The sequence below is a fragment of the Xenopus laevis genome, chromosome 1S (genome assembly GCF_017654675.1).
Source record: "Xenopus laevis strain J_2021 chromosome 1S, Xenopus_laevis_v10.1, whole genome shotgun sequence".
Taxonomy (NCBI): Eukaryota; Metazoa; Chordata; class Amphibia; order Anura; family Pipidae; genus Xenopus; species Xenopus laevis.
Window position 1 is genome coordinate 17,525,961 of NC_054372.1, and position 17,349 is coordinate 17,543,309.

General features: G+C 39.8%; 1 protein-coding gene across 1 annotated transcript in view; it reads right to left on the reverse strand.

Annotated features, from left to right (window-relative positions):
* wdr1.S (WD repeat domain 1 S homeolog) overlaps positions 1–16,626 on the reverse strand; it is a 33,604-nt gene extending 16,978 nt beyond the window's left edge. The window contains 5 exon segments of the mRNA NM_001089729.1: positions 6,258–6,438; positions 8,095–8,242; positions 8,709–8,799; positions 15,602–15,723; positions 16,469–16,626. Of these exon segments, the coding sequence (NP_001083198.1) occupies positions 6,258–6,438; positions 8,095–8,242; positions 8,709–8,799; positions 15,602–15,723; positions 16,469–16,484 (558 nt within the window). The 5' untranslated portion in view covers positions 16,485–16,626.
* Between the last annotated feature and the right edge of the window lie 723 nt (positions 16,627–17,349).

The following is a 17,349-nucleotide window of genomic DNA, read 5'->3' on the forward strand; positions in this document are numbered from 1 at the left end:
ATATATATATATAATATATATATATATATATATATATATATATATATATATATATATATATATATATATATATATATATATATATATATATATATATATATATATATATATATATATACACACACACATACACACACACACACACACACACACACACACAGTGTATATATACAGTGGTGTGAAAAACTATTTTCCCCCTTCCTGATTTCTTATTCTTTTGCATGTTTGTCGCACAAAATGTTTCTGATCATCAAACACATTTAACTATTAGTCAAAGATAACACAAGTAAACACAAAATGCAGTTTTTAAATGAGGGTTTTTATTATTTAGGGAGAAAAGAAATCCAAACCTGTGTGAAAAAGTAATTGCCCCCTGAACCTAATAACTGGTTGGGCCACCCTTAGCAGCAATAACTGCAATCAAGCGTTTGCGATAACTAACGAGTCTTTTACAGCGCTCTGGAGGAATTTTGGCCCACTCATCTTTGCAGAATTGTTGTAATTCAGCTTTATTTGAGGGTTTTCTAGCATGAACCGCCTTTTTAAGGTCATGCCACAACATCTCAATAGGATTCAGGTCAGGACTTTGACTAGGCCACTCCAAAGTCTTCATTTTGTTTTTCTTCAGCCATTCAGAGGTGGATTTGCTGGTGTGTTTTGGGTCATTGTCCTGCTGCAGCACCCAAGATAGCTTCAGCTTGAGTTGACGAACAGATGGCCGGACATTCTCCTTCAGGATTTTTTGGTAGACAGTAGAATTCATGGTTCCATCTATCACAGCAAGTCATCCAGGTCCTGAAGCAGCAAAACAACCCCAGACCATCACACTACCACCACCATATTTTACTGCTGGTATGATGTTCTTTTTCTGAAATGCTCCAAAAAGTTCAACTTTTGTCTCGTCGGTCCACAAGGTATTTTCCCAAAAGTCTTGGCAATCATTGAGATGTTTTTTAGCAAAATTGAGACGAGCCTTAATGTTCTTTTTGCTTAAAAGTGGTTTGCGCCTTGGAAATCTGCCATGCAGGCCGTTTTTGCCCAGTCTCTTTCTTATGGTGGAGTCGTGAACACTGACCTTAATTGAGGCAAGTGAGGCCTGCAGTTCTTTAGATGTTGTCCTGGGGTCTTTTGTGGCCTCTCGGATGAGTTGTCTCTGCGCTCTTGGGGTAATTTTGGTCGGCCGGCCACTCCTGGGAAGGTTCACCACTGTTCCATGTTTTTGCCATTTGTGGATAATGGCTCTCACTGTGGTTCGCTGGAGTCCCAAAGCTTTAGAAATGGCTTTATAACCTTTTAAATTGAACTCAGGTGTGATAAACCACAGTTAAGTTATTTTTTAACAAGGGGGGCAATCACTTTTTCACACAGGCCCATGTAGATTTGGAGTTTTTTTTCTCCCTTAATAACGTAAACCTTCATTTAAAACTGCATTTTGTGTTCAATTATGTTATCTTTGACTAATAGTTAACAGTTTTTGATGAGCAGAAACATTTAAGTGTGACAAACATGCAAAAGAATAAGAAATCAGGAAGGGGGCAAATAGTTTTTCACACCACTGTATATATCTATCGCCAGATATGGGATGACTTTGACGTAGTTGGCCAGCTTAAAATATATTACAATATATAGACAAATAATCCCTTTTTTGTTTAAAGGGTAAGGCATTTTTAGTAGCTGTATGCACAAAATGTCTCAATGTCTCATATATTGATAATAGTGCAGTGGAATCTTATATTTGTCTATGTGAATTTTGTGGTCACAACCTCATTGCACCCCAGCTTAATGTTTTTAAAAATTAGTGGTGAGCACAACCTTCCCTTTTCCCACTGAACATCAAAATTGAACCCCTGGCCACCAATGTTTTTTTAAAATATTCGACGGGTCCCCTGACCACCAATATTTTTGTAAAAACTTTTGACCCTTGCGCAATTTTTTTTTTTTTTAATTACAGGAGGGGCCCTGACCACCAATTTTTAGCACTGGTGTCTGTGTGGACTTTTAACTGCCGGCTGGAGCGGGACCAGGGGGCCCAGAAAATTTTGGTGTATGGGGCTCCTTGATTTCTGATGGCACACGCGTTTTAGTCAATCGTGTGACAAATATGACATCACTAAGCTCCTTTTATAACTTATGGCATCACTAAAAGCTGTTTATAAAGATATAATTTACAGGATATTCGTGTGCACCAGCCGAGGGTAATTTTGAGCAGGGTGGGTCACCGCCATCTTTCTCAAGCCTTTCAGATACCCCCTGCAGCTTAAGGTGGTCATACATTAGAAGTTCTACCCTTATAGTAAGGTCACCAAATGAGAAGATCTTTAACCTATATGCATCAAGGTGGGCAACACCGGGCTGATCGGATGGACTGGTCCTCAGGTCAATGATCAGATCATAATTGCAGAAAGGCAGGCAGTTAAGACAGGACCTAATCAATGCAAAGATGTGGTCCTTGACCAGACAGCAAAATCATCAGACATCAGTAGTACAGGCTCTTTGACCAGGGGACTGGGCATTTAACTATAACAAATTGGTGTTGTCTAGGAAATATAAGTGGTAGTATTATGATAATGTTGAGGCTTCTGATGGATTCCAAGCAGTTCGACTTTTATGAAACACTGGAAAAATGCTTTAATGAAAAGTTTTTTTTAACAGGGTGTTCAGCGTTGGAATCTAACACCCTTTCAATTCATTAAATCCTCAGAGAAGAACACATTACCAATCTGAATGCATGGCTAGTCTCTGGGGGACCAAATCAGTAGGAATCTTTTTCAATGAATCAGCAGCAAGACAAAAAGTAGATCTGTCATGCAATAAGGAAGATTTCTTGTTTTTACCCAAGCTATACACATTAGACATTGGAAACTGGGTGCCTCTCTGAAGGCACAATATGAAAATGATATTAAAAACAGGCAACAATAAATACTTGTTCTATTTGACTTTCCTTTGTTTGTCAACATTAATCATTGCCTTACACAGGTGGTAATGATGATGGAACCTTTCTCTCCCTGTAACTAAAGCCTGCTCAACTTTAAAGGAGAAAGAACCTGCAACATAAAAAAAAAAAAAAAAAATCCAACCCCCCCTACCCTTTGTAGACCGCCCTCCCTCCTCCTTCCCCAGACTAGGTGGTACCCGGGACAAATGCCCCTAACTTTTTACTTACCCCTCAGTGCAGATTCTGTCCCCCACAGTTCACGGCAGCCATTTTCTTTTGTTCGTTAAACTTCAGAAGCAGACCTTCGTTTTCAGTGCATGCGAGTAGGAGTAATTTTCCGGTTCCGAACAACTACGCATGTGCCAACAGTAACGAAAATTAGTTCGGAAATTTTCGGCGCATGTGCAGTTGTTCGGGACTGGAAAAATCGCTACAACTGCGCATGCACCGAAAACAAAGGTCTGCCTCCAAAGTTTAACGTAGAAAAGAAGATGGCTTTAGTGCCACCTAGGCTGGGGGGGGGTTATGTTACGGGTTTGTTTCTCATTTGAACCACAATAGGTGTCCTTCATCCTGAAAGTTGGCACATTTTGCAATAAAATCAAGATTGTTCCCCCATTTTTTTACAAACAGAAGCACAGAAACGTTGCAGTTTCACAAAGCATAAGTAAGAGTCAGCGTCAAGTGGAAAACATATTATTAATGTAAAAAGGTTCGAAAGAGGTTGTGCTTTCACTGGAGATATTGATTGCACACACTCCATAAGTTGGACTAGGTATGCGAAAAAAAAACATGAAAAGTATAACACATAAAATCTGACTGACCAGAGCAATAAACATCTAGGTTTATAGATAAAGGAAAAGACAGCTGAATACACATCCCTACCAGTTTTCCTTCTAGCCAGTTCTTCCTTTCCCAAACCCCCAAAAAGTCTCTACGAAATACATAAAACTAAAAGGTTTTTTTAAAGGAGAAGGAAAGCTACCAAGGCAGTTTATTGCCATCAGATTAGCCACAACAGTGCAAGCTATAACACCATTTTTATTCTTTAGAATGCTTTTCCATACCGGAGTAAACAGCTGTAGACACTGTCTCTGTTTTTTTAGGATGGCAGCTGCTATATTAGCTTTCTGTGACATCACAGGCACCATCTTCTTTCACGCAATCTTCTTCCTGCTTTGTCCGGCGTTTTGGCGCATGCGCAGTAGGAGCATTTCGCCAGTACGGATCTACTGCGCATGCGCCAAAAGTCACAAAGTTTTCCAATTTCACTTCGTGACTTTTGGCGCATGCGCAGTAGATTGTACCGGCGAAATGCTCCTACTGCGCATGCGCCGGTCAAAGCAGGAAGAAGATTGCGTCGGTGAACTCCGTAGACTGGACCTGCGCAGAAGGGTAAGTAACGAGTTTGGGGCATTTGCCCAGCGGGAAAGGTAGGCCGGGGGGAGGAGGGAGGGAAAGCAACACAGGGGAGGGGGGGGGAGGGTTTTTGCGCCGACTAGGTTTCCTTCTCCTTTAAATCGTATAGTCTCCGACAGGAGATTAAATGATTTGTCAAGAAATGGGATCCTAACCAACTGCAACAAAATGCAGCCAGTACCTAGTCACTATGGGCTGTCTTCCTACAAAACGAATTATCAGACTTTAATCGAGTTTTTATGCGCGTTGAAAAACAACTAATATCAATGTGCAAGAGCCCTAAAAGAATGATGTGCTACTAGTTCTTTCAGTGGCCCAGATATATAGCTGCAACTTGTTATCTTGAACCAACTAATTATCCTTGAGCTGTAAATGTGCAACCAACCTACTATTTAAATATATACATAGAAATGAGCAAGCCACAAGGTTTAGAGTTATCTCATACTGGCAGAACACAAGCACAAACACATCACATATAGGTATGGCATCCATTCTCTCAAATGCAAGGGACTTTTTTCAGGATTATAGATTAACATTACCAGATCACTTTAAAATTCCTCAACAGATCTAGAAAATCCAGTTAGCATTCAAAGCAGGCCTGAAAAACATTTTATAGATGGGGTCTTCGCAATTTTAAACAATTAGATAACCCCATAATAGATCTTAAACCTGTACTATATACACTATACAGGTATGGGATCAGTTATATGGGAACCAGTTATCCAGAAAGCTCCAAATTACGGAAAAGCCGTCTCCCATAGACTCCATTATAATTCAGTTTTTGAAAAATGATTTTCTTTTTCTCTGTAATAATAATAATAAAACAGTAGCTTGTACTTGATCCCAACTAAGATATAATTAATCCTTATTGGAGGTAAAAACCAGTCTATTGGGTTTATTTAAGGTTTACATGATTTTCTAACAGAGAATGTATGAAGATCCAAATTACAGAAAGATCCGTTATTAGGAAAACCCCAGGTCCTGAGCATTCTGGATAGTAGGTCCCATACCCGTACACCTAAATAAATTTGTGGTTAGTCTGAGAAGCGGACAGTTTTAGGGACTGATCAAAAAGAATTCTACTAGCACAGATGTTGTTAAAGGGAGTGCTTCATGCAAAAAATAAAAAATAACATAAAAAAAGTTAAACACCAAGACTAATATTTCTAATGAAATTATAACAGATTAACACAATTCTGTCTGGCATTCTAACAAATAACACAATACGCTGAATATAACCCTATAGCGCAGCTCTAAAAAGGAATTTTGGTAAATGACATTTAACAGGTCTAAGATGAGAATAATAAAAGCAATATATTTACTTAACAGGAAGAAAAATGGGGGGCCAAAATAGAAACTCTTTAAAAAAAAATTTGTTTGAAAATTGGCCAAATCAATAAAACAAAACACTAGAATTCAAAAGAACACTGTAGTCTTACCAGGATAGGTGAATTTTTTTTTTAATGAGCTCTACCGAGTAATAACCGGATAAAGCATAATAACCATTAGGCCAGTGTTAAGCAGCAGAGCATAATAAACTAGGGATGCACCAAATCCAGGATTCTGCCTTTTTCAGCAGGATTGGGATTCGGCCAAATCCTTCTGGCTGGCCGAACCCAAATCCTAATTTGCATATGCAAATTGGGGAGGAAAATCTCGTGAATTTGTCACAAAACAAGGAGGTAAAAAAATATGTTTTTCCCTTCACACCCCTAATTTGCATATGCAAATTAGGGTTCGGATTCGGCCGAATCCAAAATAGCAGATTCGGTGCATCCCTGTAATAAACCATATAAAAAGTGTTCAGAAAATCTAGCAAGGATGGAGATAAATTGAGGTTATAAAACAGCACAGCTAAATCATTTCTTAAGCAAAACATTGTATTAATAAAGCTCAAACTTACAGACATGGTAAACTTGAATTTGAAAGGTGGCCCTTCAAAGAAAGCGCAGCAGTTGTCATCACTACCGGTCACCAAGCGGTAAGGTCTTGTCTGTTTGATGTCCACAGAGTTAATGACTTTAATGTTACCAATAATTTCCCCAACCGAGGAGCCAGTGTCCCAAAGAAAGACAGATCCAAACCTATACAACAGCGGGAAAGAAAGAGCACATTCTTATTTTAAAAAGCTTAAGTACTTGGGGGAGAATGCAATGAGCAACAAAATAATGGGCATTCTGCCACTCAAGGACCACAAAAATAAAAATACAAAAATCTTTATTTATAAATAAATAAAAAAATTGGCACCCTCTATACGCCCTTTGTCCTAGACCTAGGGGCAATTAATCATAGGTAGGATCTGCATCACAGGAAGTAGGGATTTAAAAAGGAAAAACAGGAGAAAGTACAGGAATGAAAAAAATTTAGGGTGGAAATGAACCAAAGCCAGTTAACCCTTTCCAACCCAAAATTGCATATCCAGTTTTATATTACAGAATAATAAGCATATTATAGAAAAATATAAATTAGGGAGCACCATCCATCAATTAATGAAACAGTGGATGATGTGCAGGGTCTGAATTATAAGCAATAGGTAGGAGAAGAAAAAGATCTAACCCTTGAAGTTGCACCTCCCCATCCCATGATCCGATCACTTTGTGAACCAACTTAAAACATAACTTTAAAAAGAGAATCCAGGAAAAAACATTAAAATAAGGGAAGGAACAGGTAGACTGAAAGACTTGAGGTAGGTAACCGGTGTCTATGAGCTTCAGAATGGGTCTCAGACCCGCCTAATCGGCTTGCAGCTGCCTAACTGTTCTAAAATGCGCCTGAAGCGCGTTTCGCTTTGACAAAGTCGGCTTACTGCGGGTGAAACGTCAGGCACATTTTAGTACAGTTCGGCAGGGGGGCTGAATAAGACTGATTATATAGGCTCTTCTCTACACGTTGAACCGGGAGGGGTGCTCAGTGGGTGTAGGGGTTTGTGGAGCCTTAAGGGGTAGAGCTCAACAACACTACTCATATGGTTTGCACCTTCTATGCAGGAAAGCAATCCAGACTTGATATGTGCTCATATTCACATGGCGCTGAATTAACCTTTCCTTGGCCATACGACCGGGAGGGGTTGATTGAGGGTGAAGGGGCGATGAATCGTTGATAGAAGGGGTATCCTGGGTCTGAGACCCATTCTGAAGCTCATAGACACCGGTTACCTACCTCAAATCTTTCCGTCTACCTGTTCATTCCCTTATTTTAATGTTTTTCCTGGATTCTCTTTTGAAACTTATGTTTTAAGTTGGTTCACCGAGTGATCGGATCATGGGATGGGGAGGTGCAGCTTCAAGGGTTAGTTCTTTTTCTTCTCCTTCCTATCAAGTTTATTAGTAGCTCAACAAATCAAAGTCCAAGTTCATGCCATTTGGCAGTCTTATATTCAGGGTGAAAATCCATAACTCACATTTTAAGATCATTTTGGATAGATCACCCCTTCCCACCACACGCCATTATTACTGTGCCTCCCCAGGCCCTATTTGCCAGGCATTTTTTATTCCCAACCTGGTTACCCTTTATTTGCACAACTGCACAGTCCTACCGGCTTCAGCGAAAACAATTCTAATTGGGCAAGAGAGAGAGAGACACACACACAATTTTTTTCCCCACTAATACATTTTGTTCCCCCTGGGGAGAACACTAGGTAAAATCTGGCTGTTAGAATAATAAGCAAGCTGGAAAGAAAGATTCATCATTTAAACATTGGGAGCTACAAAGAGAAACTTTAAAACACCACATCTACTTACTTCTCCCGGCCTTCACCCACCACAGCAATTCTCTTGCTATCCTCTGTCCAAGCTATATCTTTAATCTTTCCTGCAAATGGCTGGTACTCATATTTTAGCAAGTGCTCTTTCTGGGTCGTGTCCCAGATCCTTAGCTTTCCAGAAGTGTCTAAAACGGATTTAAAAAATAAATAAACACACACGTTAACAATATTCCAGTGCTAAAGGTGTACCTAGGGTAAATTACTGAAAAGCAGGCTAAAGTAACAATAACTACTTGTATGGGATCAGTTATCCGGAAACCAGTTCTCCAGAACATTATGAATTACGGAAAGGCCGTCTCCCATAAGATCCATTTTTAAAAATTTGCATTATTTGAATAAAATGATTTCCTTTTTCTCAATAATAATAATAATAATAATAATAATGGCCCATCTGGTATGTTGTCTTACAGTCTACAAAAGCCCCTGATATGTAAACATTTATATTAAATGGGTTTATGAATTCTGTAACAGTTTAGTGAGTAACAATATTTAGGCTTGCATTTCAAGTTCAGACATGTAAGGTAACAATGCAAGGCTCCCATTCTGTCTGATAGGTTGATGATGCAATTTGTCACTGCAGAAATAATATACCTCCAGATGCAATGTAGAATCCACTGGGAGCATATCGGGCAACAACAACTTGATGGGCGTGCTCAGTGTATATATCGGCAATAGCTGGGTTCTGAAATATAAAAGCAAAAGTAGATTGTAAGCACTTTTCGTCAGGGCCCTCTTCACCTCTTGTATTGGTTACTGGTCTCTATGTATGCAATTCTGTATGTTCATTAAATAAATCAATTTCTTTTACAGCTCTGCGAAATATGTTGGCACTTAATAATATAAAATATATTCTAATAAACACAAATAAATATTTCACTGTAATAACTAAAGCCACTATTTTATTATTCCATAAATGTTCTGTATTGAACCTGTATAGACATCAAAAACCAGCTACTGTATTCCTGGTTTAGCTTTAAAAATAAAAAAAGTATATAAATCACATACAGTTATACACATATAAAACAATAGAAATATATTTAGACACTATACAGATTTGCAGCAGTGCAGTAAACTATCAACAATTATCTTTCTTTAGCCTACTGTAAGTAGAACTTCTGATCAGTTGATATGGGTTATTGTACACTCAAGGATTAGGAATACTGTGGAGCAGAGTATTGAGAGACTGACTAGGGGCAGCTTACTTCTAAAATTCATAGTATAACTCTATGAGGTTGGGAGCTCAAACAGACATCCACATGTGCAATGGTCTTAATTTTTAATGGTAGTATTTTTTGTAAAGCAGCTCTGAAGTTTGGCATTTTATCTTTCTGTTTGCATTCAAATTCACCCAGCAACTAGGCAGCGCTTTAAAGTAGAGAGTCAAATATAAAAAAAAAAGAGAGGGCTTGAATAGAAAGATAATCAATACAATAAAAACATAATTGCAACCTCAGAGAGCAACTGATGTTTTGGTTGCGGAGATCAGGGACTCCCATTTAAAACCAGACCAATCAAAAAGGTTGATAAGGATGGAGCCTTCTCTAATGTTTAAATATATGTTCAATATAAATAAATTATAATGGAGGCTTCTGACTGGCTATGATGGTATGGCACAGTTTGTTCAATCATTTAATATTTGTTTTGTCAAGTTTAAACTTGGTTTGTGCCAAAGTGTGAAATGCAGCATGCTAGTATATAGAGTTTGTTGCTGGGAGCCAGACCGACCTTGAGGTGGACGATATCGGTCTGATCTGATCTTGGGCCCAACGATCGGCTCATAACGAAGGTCGGAATTTTTAGTCCTGTTCGATCGACATCTGCCCAATTTACGGCCAGATATCAATCGGGGAAGCCAGTCAGAGGACCCCATATACAGGCTAATAAGCTGCCGACTCGGTCTGTCGGCCCGTGTAAGGCCACCTTTAATGCAAAAGCTTAGGGCCAGTTATAAAGATATTGTGGTAATATGGGGGCTTAGTGAAGGGAAAGTGATCTCACATTCAGTCCTACAGTTATGGGACTGGTTATCCAGAATGCTTGGGACCTGGGGTATTCCATATAAGAGGTATTTTGTTAATTTTTCGGATGGCTTTGCCTCCTATAGGGATTAATTATATCTTAGTTTGGATCAAGGTACTGTTTTATTATTACAGTGAAAAAAGAAACATTTTAAAAATGTGCATTATTTGGATAAAGGGGTCTATGGTAGATAACTTTCCCATAATTCTAAACTTTCTGGCTAATGGGTTTCAAAGTAACTGATCCCATAACTGTAACATATATCCAGTACTCATATCAAGTGTAAAAACATTGTTCTGATCATACCATGTGAAATATTCCTCATTTGTATAAAGTAAACCAGGTGTGTTGCCATGTCCCTTTATCATGCCCCATGCATTGTCAGAGAACACACACACACACACACACACACACACACACACACACACACACACACGTGTGGTATAGATCAAAATGAGGCCCAACGTGAAAACTTCTCTATTGCTACCATGAAGATTCTACAGTGGGAGGTACAGGAAGGGATAAGGTCACCCAGCATTTATATCCCCATGTGCTATAAGCTCAGTAGCAGAGGTTAAATCAACCCATTTAGAGATTTCAGAGGAAAGCTGCATCATTCATTTCCTATTTTCCCTAAACCAACTTCCTCATTTTTTAGTTCAGACATTAACTGTGTACAACCCACTTAGAGCAGACATTTCCTATCAATAAGTAGATAATTACAGGGATCAATGCCCCCTAGTGCGTATGAATGTGACAATGACCTTAGATTGTAAGCTCCACTGGTGAGTGAGTGATATGAATGATGCATCCCTTGCAGGCCCGGACTGGCAATCTGTGGGTTCTGGCAAAAGCCATAGACAGTCACTATTTATTGGGCTGGTGGAGGGATATTTGGGCCTATTTGTGTAATTGAAATGCCAGGACCTATTTTGAATCCCAGTCCAGACCCGATTCCTTGATCCCCAAACAGTGAAGCAATAATCTGGAATGCCGAAAGCAGTGGTGCTAGTGGTGTAGATTCTGGTGGTTTAAATACACAGCACATTTTTAATTTTGTAAATGCAAACCCTAGTCTAGTCCAGAACATGCAAGCACAGAAATGCTGGGCATTCTAGGCAGTGCTGCATGGATAGAGCAAATCAGAAACACACTTAGAAGAAGAAGTAGTAATATAAAAATATTGTTTCTTTAGACAAATACATTTTTGGCTTTTACATCCTTTAAAATTAAAAAAAATACTTTGATAATTCAAAGTAGGCATTGCTTTGTGAGCCGAAAGAGATCCTTTGCTACAATAGCAATTCATTTGCTGAAAACAACTTGCCAATGCAGTTTCCTCTCACAGCAGGGAATATTTGTGCTTCGATATTCCACTGCTTGAGGCTCTGCTGGATATTGTCCTAATTATCAGCTTCTAATGGGCAAGATTAGGATGCCATTAATTCTAGAAAGAAAACAGGGCTACTAGATGAATGGATGGGAATGACAACAGACCTTGCCCATGATTGCCGTGACCTGCTTTTTTTTTTATTTTTTTCTCTTACACATGAAAATGAAGCAGACATGTCAAACAAATTAGGGAGAGGGGTGCAAAGATGGAATCTTCCAGGTTAGACCATTCTGCTAAATCTGTATTACAGGACACAAACGAGGATTCAGTAAAACACCAAATAAGGAACACAGATTCCCTCCAGTATGAGAAATACAGAGAGTTTCCTTCTCAGTTTATGAGTCAGCTTAATACCCGAACATAAACAGTCAGGGAGTGGCACCGAGTCATTATTACATGCAGAAGGTTGCACAGACCAGGGCCTTGCAACACACACCTTTTACCTAGGACTCTAGGCTACAGATTAGATAGGTACTGTATTTCTGAACAGATAAAAAAAAAAAAAAAAAAACTACAATGTTCTTTATTAACAATATAATCACAAGTCTTGGACAGGAATTCTACTTGCAGCAACATAGATTCACATGCAAAAACATGCACAGAAATGTTATGTGAAAGAAGTTTTTTTTTTTAGTGGAAACCACAGCTTAAAAGCTCATGCATATAACTGCTATTCAAAGTGTCAGCACACAAAAGATGTTCTTCTATACAGAATCACAACAGTGTGGTCCTAACTGTAAAGGAAACTGGAGGACATCGACTTTTTAAAAGAATTGTTCAGTATAAAAACTGGGTAAATAGACCGGCTGTGCAAAATAAAAAAATGTTTCTAATATAGTTAGTTAGCCAAAAATGTAATGTATAAAGGCTGGAGTGACTGGATGTCTAACATAATAGACAGAACACTACTTCCTGCTTTTCAGCTCTCTTGGTTTCCACTGATTGGTTACCAGGCAGTAACCAATCAGTGACTTGAGGGGGGGGGGCATGGGTCATAACTGTTGCTTTTGAATCTGAGCTGAATGCCGAGGATCAATTGCAAACTCACTGAACAGTTATGTCCCATGTGCCCCCCCCCCTTAAAGTCACTGACTAACTCAGAGAGTTAGAGAGCTGAAAAGCAGGAAGTAGTGTTCTGTTCGACATCCAGTCACTCCAGCCTTTATACATTACATTTTTGGCTAACTTCAAAACATTTTTTATATTGCACAGCCTATTTACCCAGTTTTTATTTCTACACTGAACTGTTCCTTTAAGCCAGGGGTCCCCAACCTTTTTTACTCGTAAGCCACATTTAAATGTAAAAAGAGTTGGAGAGCAACACAAGCATGAGAAAGTCCAAGGGGATGTCAAATAAGGCCTTTGATTGGCTGTTTGGTAGCCCCTATATGGACTGGCAGCCTACAGGAGAGTCTGTTTGGCAGTACACCTGGTTTTTATACAACCAAAACTTGCCTCCAAGCCTGGAATTCAAAAATAAGCTCCTGCTTTGAGGCCACTGGGAGCAACATCCAAGGGGTTGGAGAGCAACATGTTGCTCGCGAGCTACTGGTTGGGGACCACTGCTTTAAGCCATGTGCACCAGGGAAACTTAGACGGCAATTGTCTCTTGTGAGGCTGCAAGAACATGCACACAGGACCAAAAACAACGATTCAATTACAGGAGGGATACAATGCACGTTGTCACACAAAAATTATGAATGAAAGGCAACTCACGGCTTAGCCCAGTAATGTCAGTGTAAAATGATCAGCATTTGGTTTCAGGTTCCATGTGCCAATGTCCTTAGGGAATGTACCCACAAGAAATGGCTATTATTCTGATTCCCAAGAAACAGCTATTATTCTGATTCATACTTCTGGGTTAGCACCCAAGGGACAGAGATAATGAGTGCAGAAAGCCAGGTCTTGACCTATTATTCTCTGTGTTCAACATTCATCTCAGTTCACATTGGTTAAGAGTTGCAAAGATTAATGGGACCAAGTTTTACATGTAGCATCATGTGTATCTACTCTTGGGTACATACATATTAGACTGTCATGCATCTCTATGCTATCTTGATAAATGACACAGAGGTGTGATTTATTCGAGTGTCAGCCACCTTTTTAGGGAATATTTAGATTCAATTTTGAGTTAACTTTTAATATGATGTAGACTCAGTGATCCCCAACCAGTGGCTCGTGAGTAGCATGTTGCTCACCAACCTCTTAGATGTTGCTCCCAGTGGCCTCAATGCAGGGGATTATTTTTGAATTCCTGGTTTGGAGGCAAGTTTTGGTTTTATAAAAACCATGTGTACTGCCAAACAGACCCACCTGTAGGCTGCCAATCCACATAGGGGCTACCAACAGTCAATCACAGCCCAAAACTGGCAACCTGCAGGAAATTTTTGAATGCTTGTGCTGCTCTCTAACTTTTAATTTATATTTGAATGTGGCTCACGGGTAAAAATAAAAGGTTGGGGATCCCTAATGTACAGAGTGATATGTGGAGACAATTTGCAATTTTTATTGTTTTATTGAGTTAAGTTTTTTTTTTTATTCAGCAGTTCTCCAGCTTGATCAGCAGTCTAGTTGCTAGGGTCCAAATTACCATAGCAACCATGCATTGATTTGAATAAGAGACTATGAATAGGAGATGGTCGGAATAAAAATAAAGGAATAATAAAATTAGCAACATCAATACATTTGCAGCCTTACAGAGCATTTGGTTTTTAGATGGGGGTCAGTGACCCCCCCCCCATTTGAAAGCTGGAAAGAGTCAGAAGAAAAGGTCAAATAATTAAAAAACTATAAAAACAACAAATAATGAAGACCAATTGAAAAGTTGCTTAGAATTAGCCATTCTATAACATACAAAGTGTCAACTTAAAGGCGAACCAGAAAAATAGTTACTTATTAACAGCCTCAGCAATGATGATGTAATTAGAAAAAGCTTTAATAAATCTCCATATGAATGTACATGGCCATGTGAGGATGACATGTATGGCCACCTGATGCAACACAGTGGGACTAAGAACTGAAGCGTCACTCTTCACAGGTCTTTGCAGAGCTAGCCACATTTACGGAGTATTAAAAATATGTGAAAAGGTTACACTGTGTTGAAAAATCACAGAGGATCACTCCTCTGTTGCTATGCTGCCAGGTCAGACAACAAATAACTTAAGGGGTTTTTTGGTCTTGGGAGAATACATATTTTTTTTAAAGAGGCAAAAGGAAAACTGAAGCCCCAAAGCACATTAAAGGGGTGGTTCACCTTCAAACAACTAGTTGTTTTCAGATAGATCACCAGAAATAACGACTTTTTCCAATTACTTTATATTTTCGATGTGTGGCCGTTTTCCTAATATTGAAGTGTAAAGTGTCATTTCCCCCCCCCCCCTTCTGAAGCAGCTCTGGGAGGGGGGGTCGCCGACCCTGTAAACTGTTCTAAATGGATAAATTTCTTATTTTTATCCCTGCTGAGCAGAATCTCTGGGTTTCATTACAGGCGGCTGTTAGAATTGATACAATAGTTACTAATACTCCAGAGATGCTGCTGAGAAATGTAAACTAAATGTTGCAAAATTGTAACAAGGAAACTTCAGGCGACTCCGGAAAACGAAGCGCCGCAAGTGCCTTCCCGCTGGCGTTTTTTCACTATAGCCAGCCAGAAGGTAGGGGAAGGCATTTCGGGGAGATTGTCGGCCCGAAGAAGAAGCAATTTGTCATCGGATCGACTAATCACCCCAAATCTGCCCGTGTGTCCTTACCCTTAGAGTCTGCACCTGAATTACTGGGCTGCCAGATTAAAACATCAGAGACAGGAACATTCAACTTTAAACTTAGATTTTGGAAAAACAGTAAAAAAAAATAATGGAAAGTAATTGAAAAAAAAAATAAATAAAAGACTATGACTTTATTTCTGGGGAACAATCTAAAAAACAACTGAATTAAAAAAGAAAAAAAAAAAAAGTGTTTGGAAGGTGAACAACTCCTTTAACAATCCTAACACATCCTTGTTCTGCGAGAGACCTTTCAAAGTTCTATGTTTAGAGAATGACAGTGCGAGGGGCAATGACAGACGTGGACTTACATCGATATTCCTGATGATGACACTTTTCCCATTGGTGTACAGAAAGTTATTCCCCTTTGGGTCTCCGGCGATAATTTTCGCCACCCCTCTTTCCACCTGTGGGAGACTGGCAAACACTTTCTCTAAAACAGAAAAGGAAATGGGTTTAGACATAATATATACACAATACATAAAGCAATTCACATTCTGCCATTGAAATGAAGGTTATATCCAATACATTCTGTACTGTGCTCTACAAAACCCCATCATGGGTTTGCCTGAAATAGTCTGGAAGAGGAGGAAATTAAAAAAAAGGATGCATATGAGAAAGCAGGAGGAGTCTGCAGCAGATAAAAAAAAAGAAGCCATCACATTTATAAGGAAAACAGGGGGTTGCTTCTAGAGAACGTGTGGGTTGATAAATATGGTGCAGTCAGTGTGTCTCCAGCATACAGATCACAATAGATCAGAGGTGCTGCAGAAAGAACCAGCAGGCAAAACAAAAATATCCACGCAAAGCGCCATGTTATGTATGGGAACGTCACCCCAGGCTTGATGTTACCACTCCAACCTGTGGCCCTCTGTCTGCTGTTAAACTACAACTCCCAGCACTCACTGACTGCTTTTTAATTGTGTAGTTCCAAAGCTGGAAGAAGGCAGGGGAGACTGTGGAATGGTTTAGCCCGGCTGAAGAAGCAAATAGTGTCCCCTTTAAGGCCAGGCCTGTCTCTGCACCCAATTATTGGGTTAAATTCAGGCTCCCACTAGACCTACAGCAGCAGATCCCAATGTATCAGCTCCAGCCACAATGCTGTAACCAGGTGATTCAAGGTACATAAATGACTACAACTCCCAACAACCCCTGATATAAATAAGACCTTCACTTACTTATCTCATAAGGCATTTTCCTTCAGCCGGTGGTGTCCTGTGACTGGGCAGCTGTAGCAGAGAGGCAGTGACCAAGCCCCACGGTATAGAAATGTGTCTAAATGAATGTATTTATGGGAGTGTGTAGATGTGGCTGCTCTCCCTCCTCTCTGCAGTGCACACCCGGAAGCTGAAAGATACGACGTCTCCCTGTGGCTTTGACCATATATGGTTACCAATCAGCGCTCTTGCTTCTCAGGTTCCGCCCCGTTTTCCCTCTCCAGCAAGAAGACAAGCCCCGACTCTGTCAAAACTATGTTAGGGAGGGGTAGACGGATCTCGATAGCGGCCATGTTTGTTTAGGGTGATTTAACCCCGCCCCATTGTGGGCTCGTTTCTTAGCTACGCCTAGTGACGTACCCCCTGTCTGTGACAGGCCATTCATTTCACTAGGAAAATGTACCCGCTTCAAAGATGGCCGGCGGCATGTTGTGCGCTTCTATGACAGAAGGCGGAGCTTGCAGGAGGGAGTGTGTGCGTGTGACAGGACGAGGCGGGGCGGGAGCTATTTTTTTTAACGCTAGAAGCTGGCGCACGTTATTCATGTCCAATCATAGTCGCAAAGCAGTTATAGTGAGACACTGAGGTCACTACTGGGACATTTGTGAAGCAATGAACTAAAATTACACCGACTACCGAAAAACCGAGCACGTACTATTCTGAAGAGAGTGTTATTTAAAGACAAAATCATGTGGGAGAAAGTGTGAGGCGTAATAACCCGTTGCAACCAATCAGCTGTTTGCATTCGAACAGAATGAACGGTAGCCACCTGCTGATTGGTTGTTATAGCTGACTAGAACCATATACTGTAGGCTTGACAACTGTTAGGCCTGTTTTCTGTT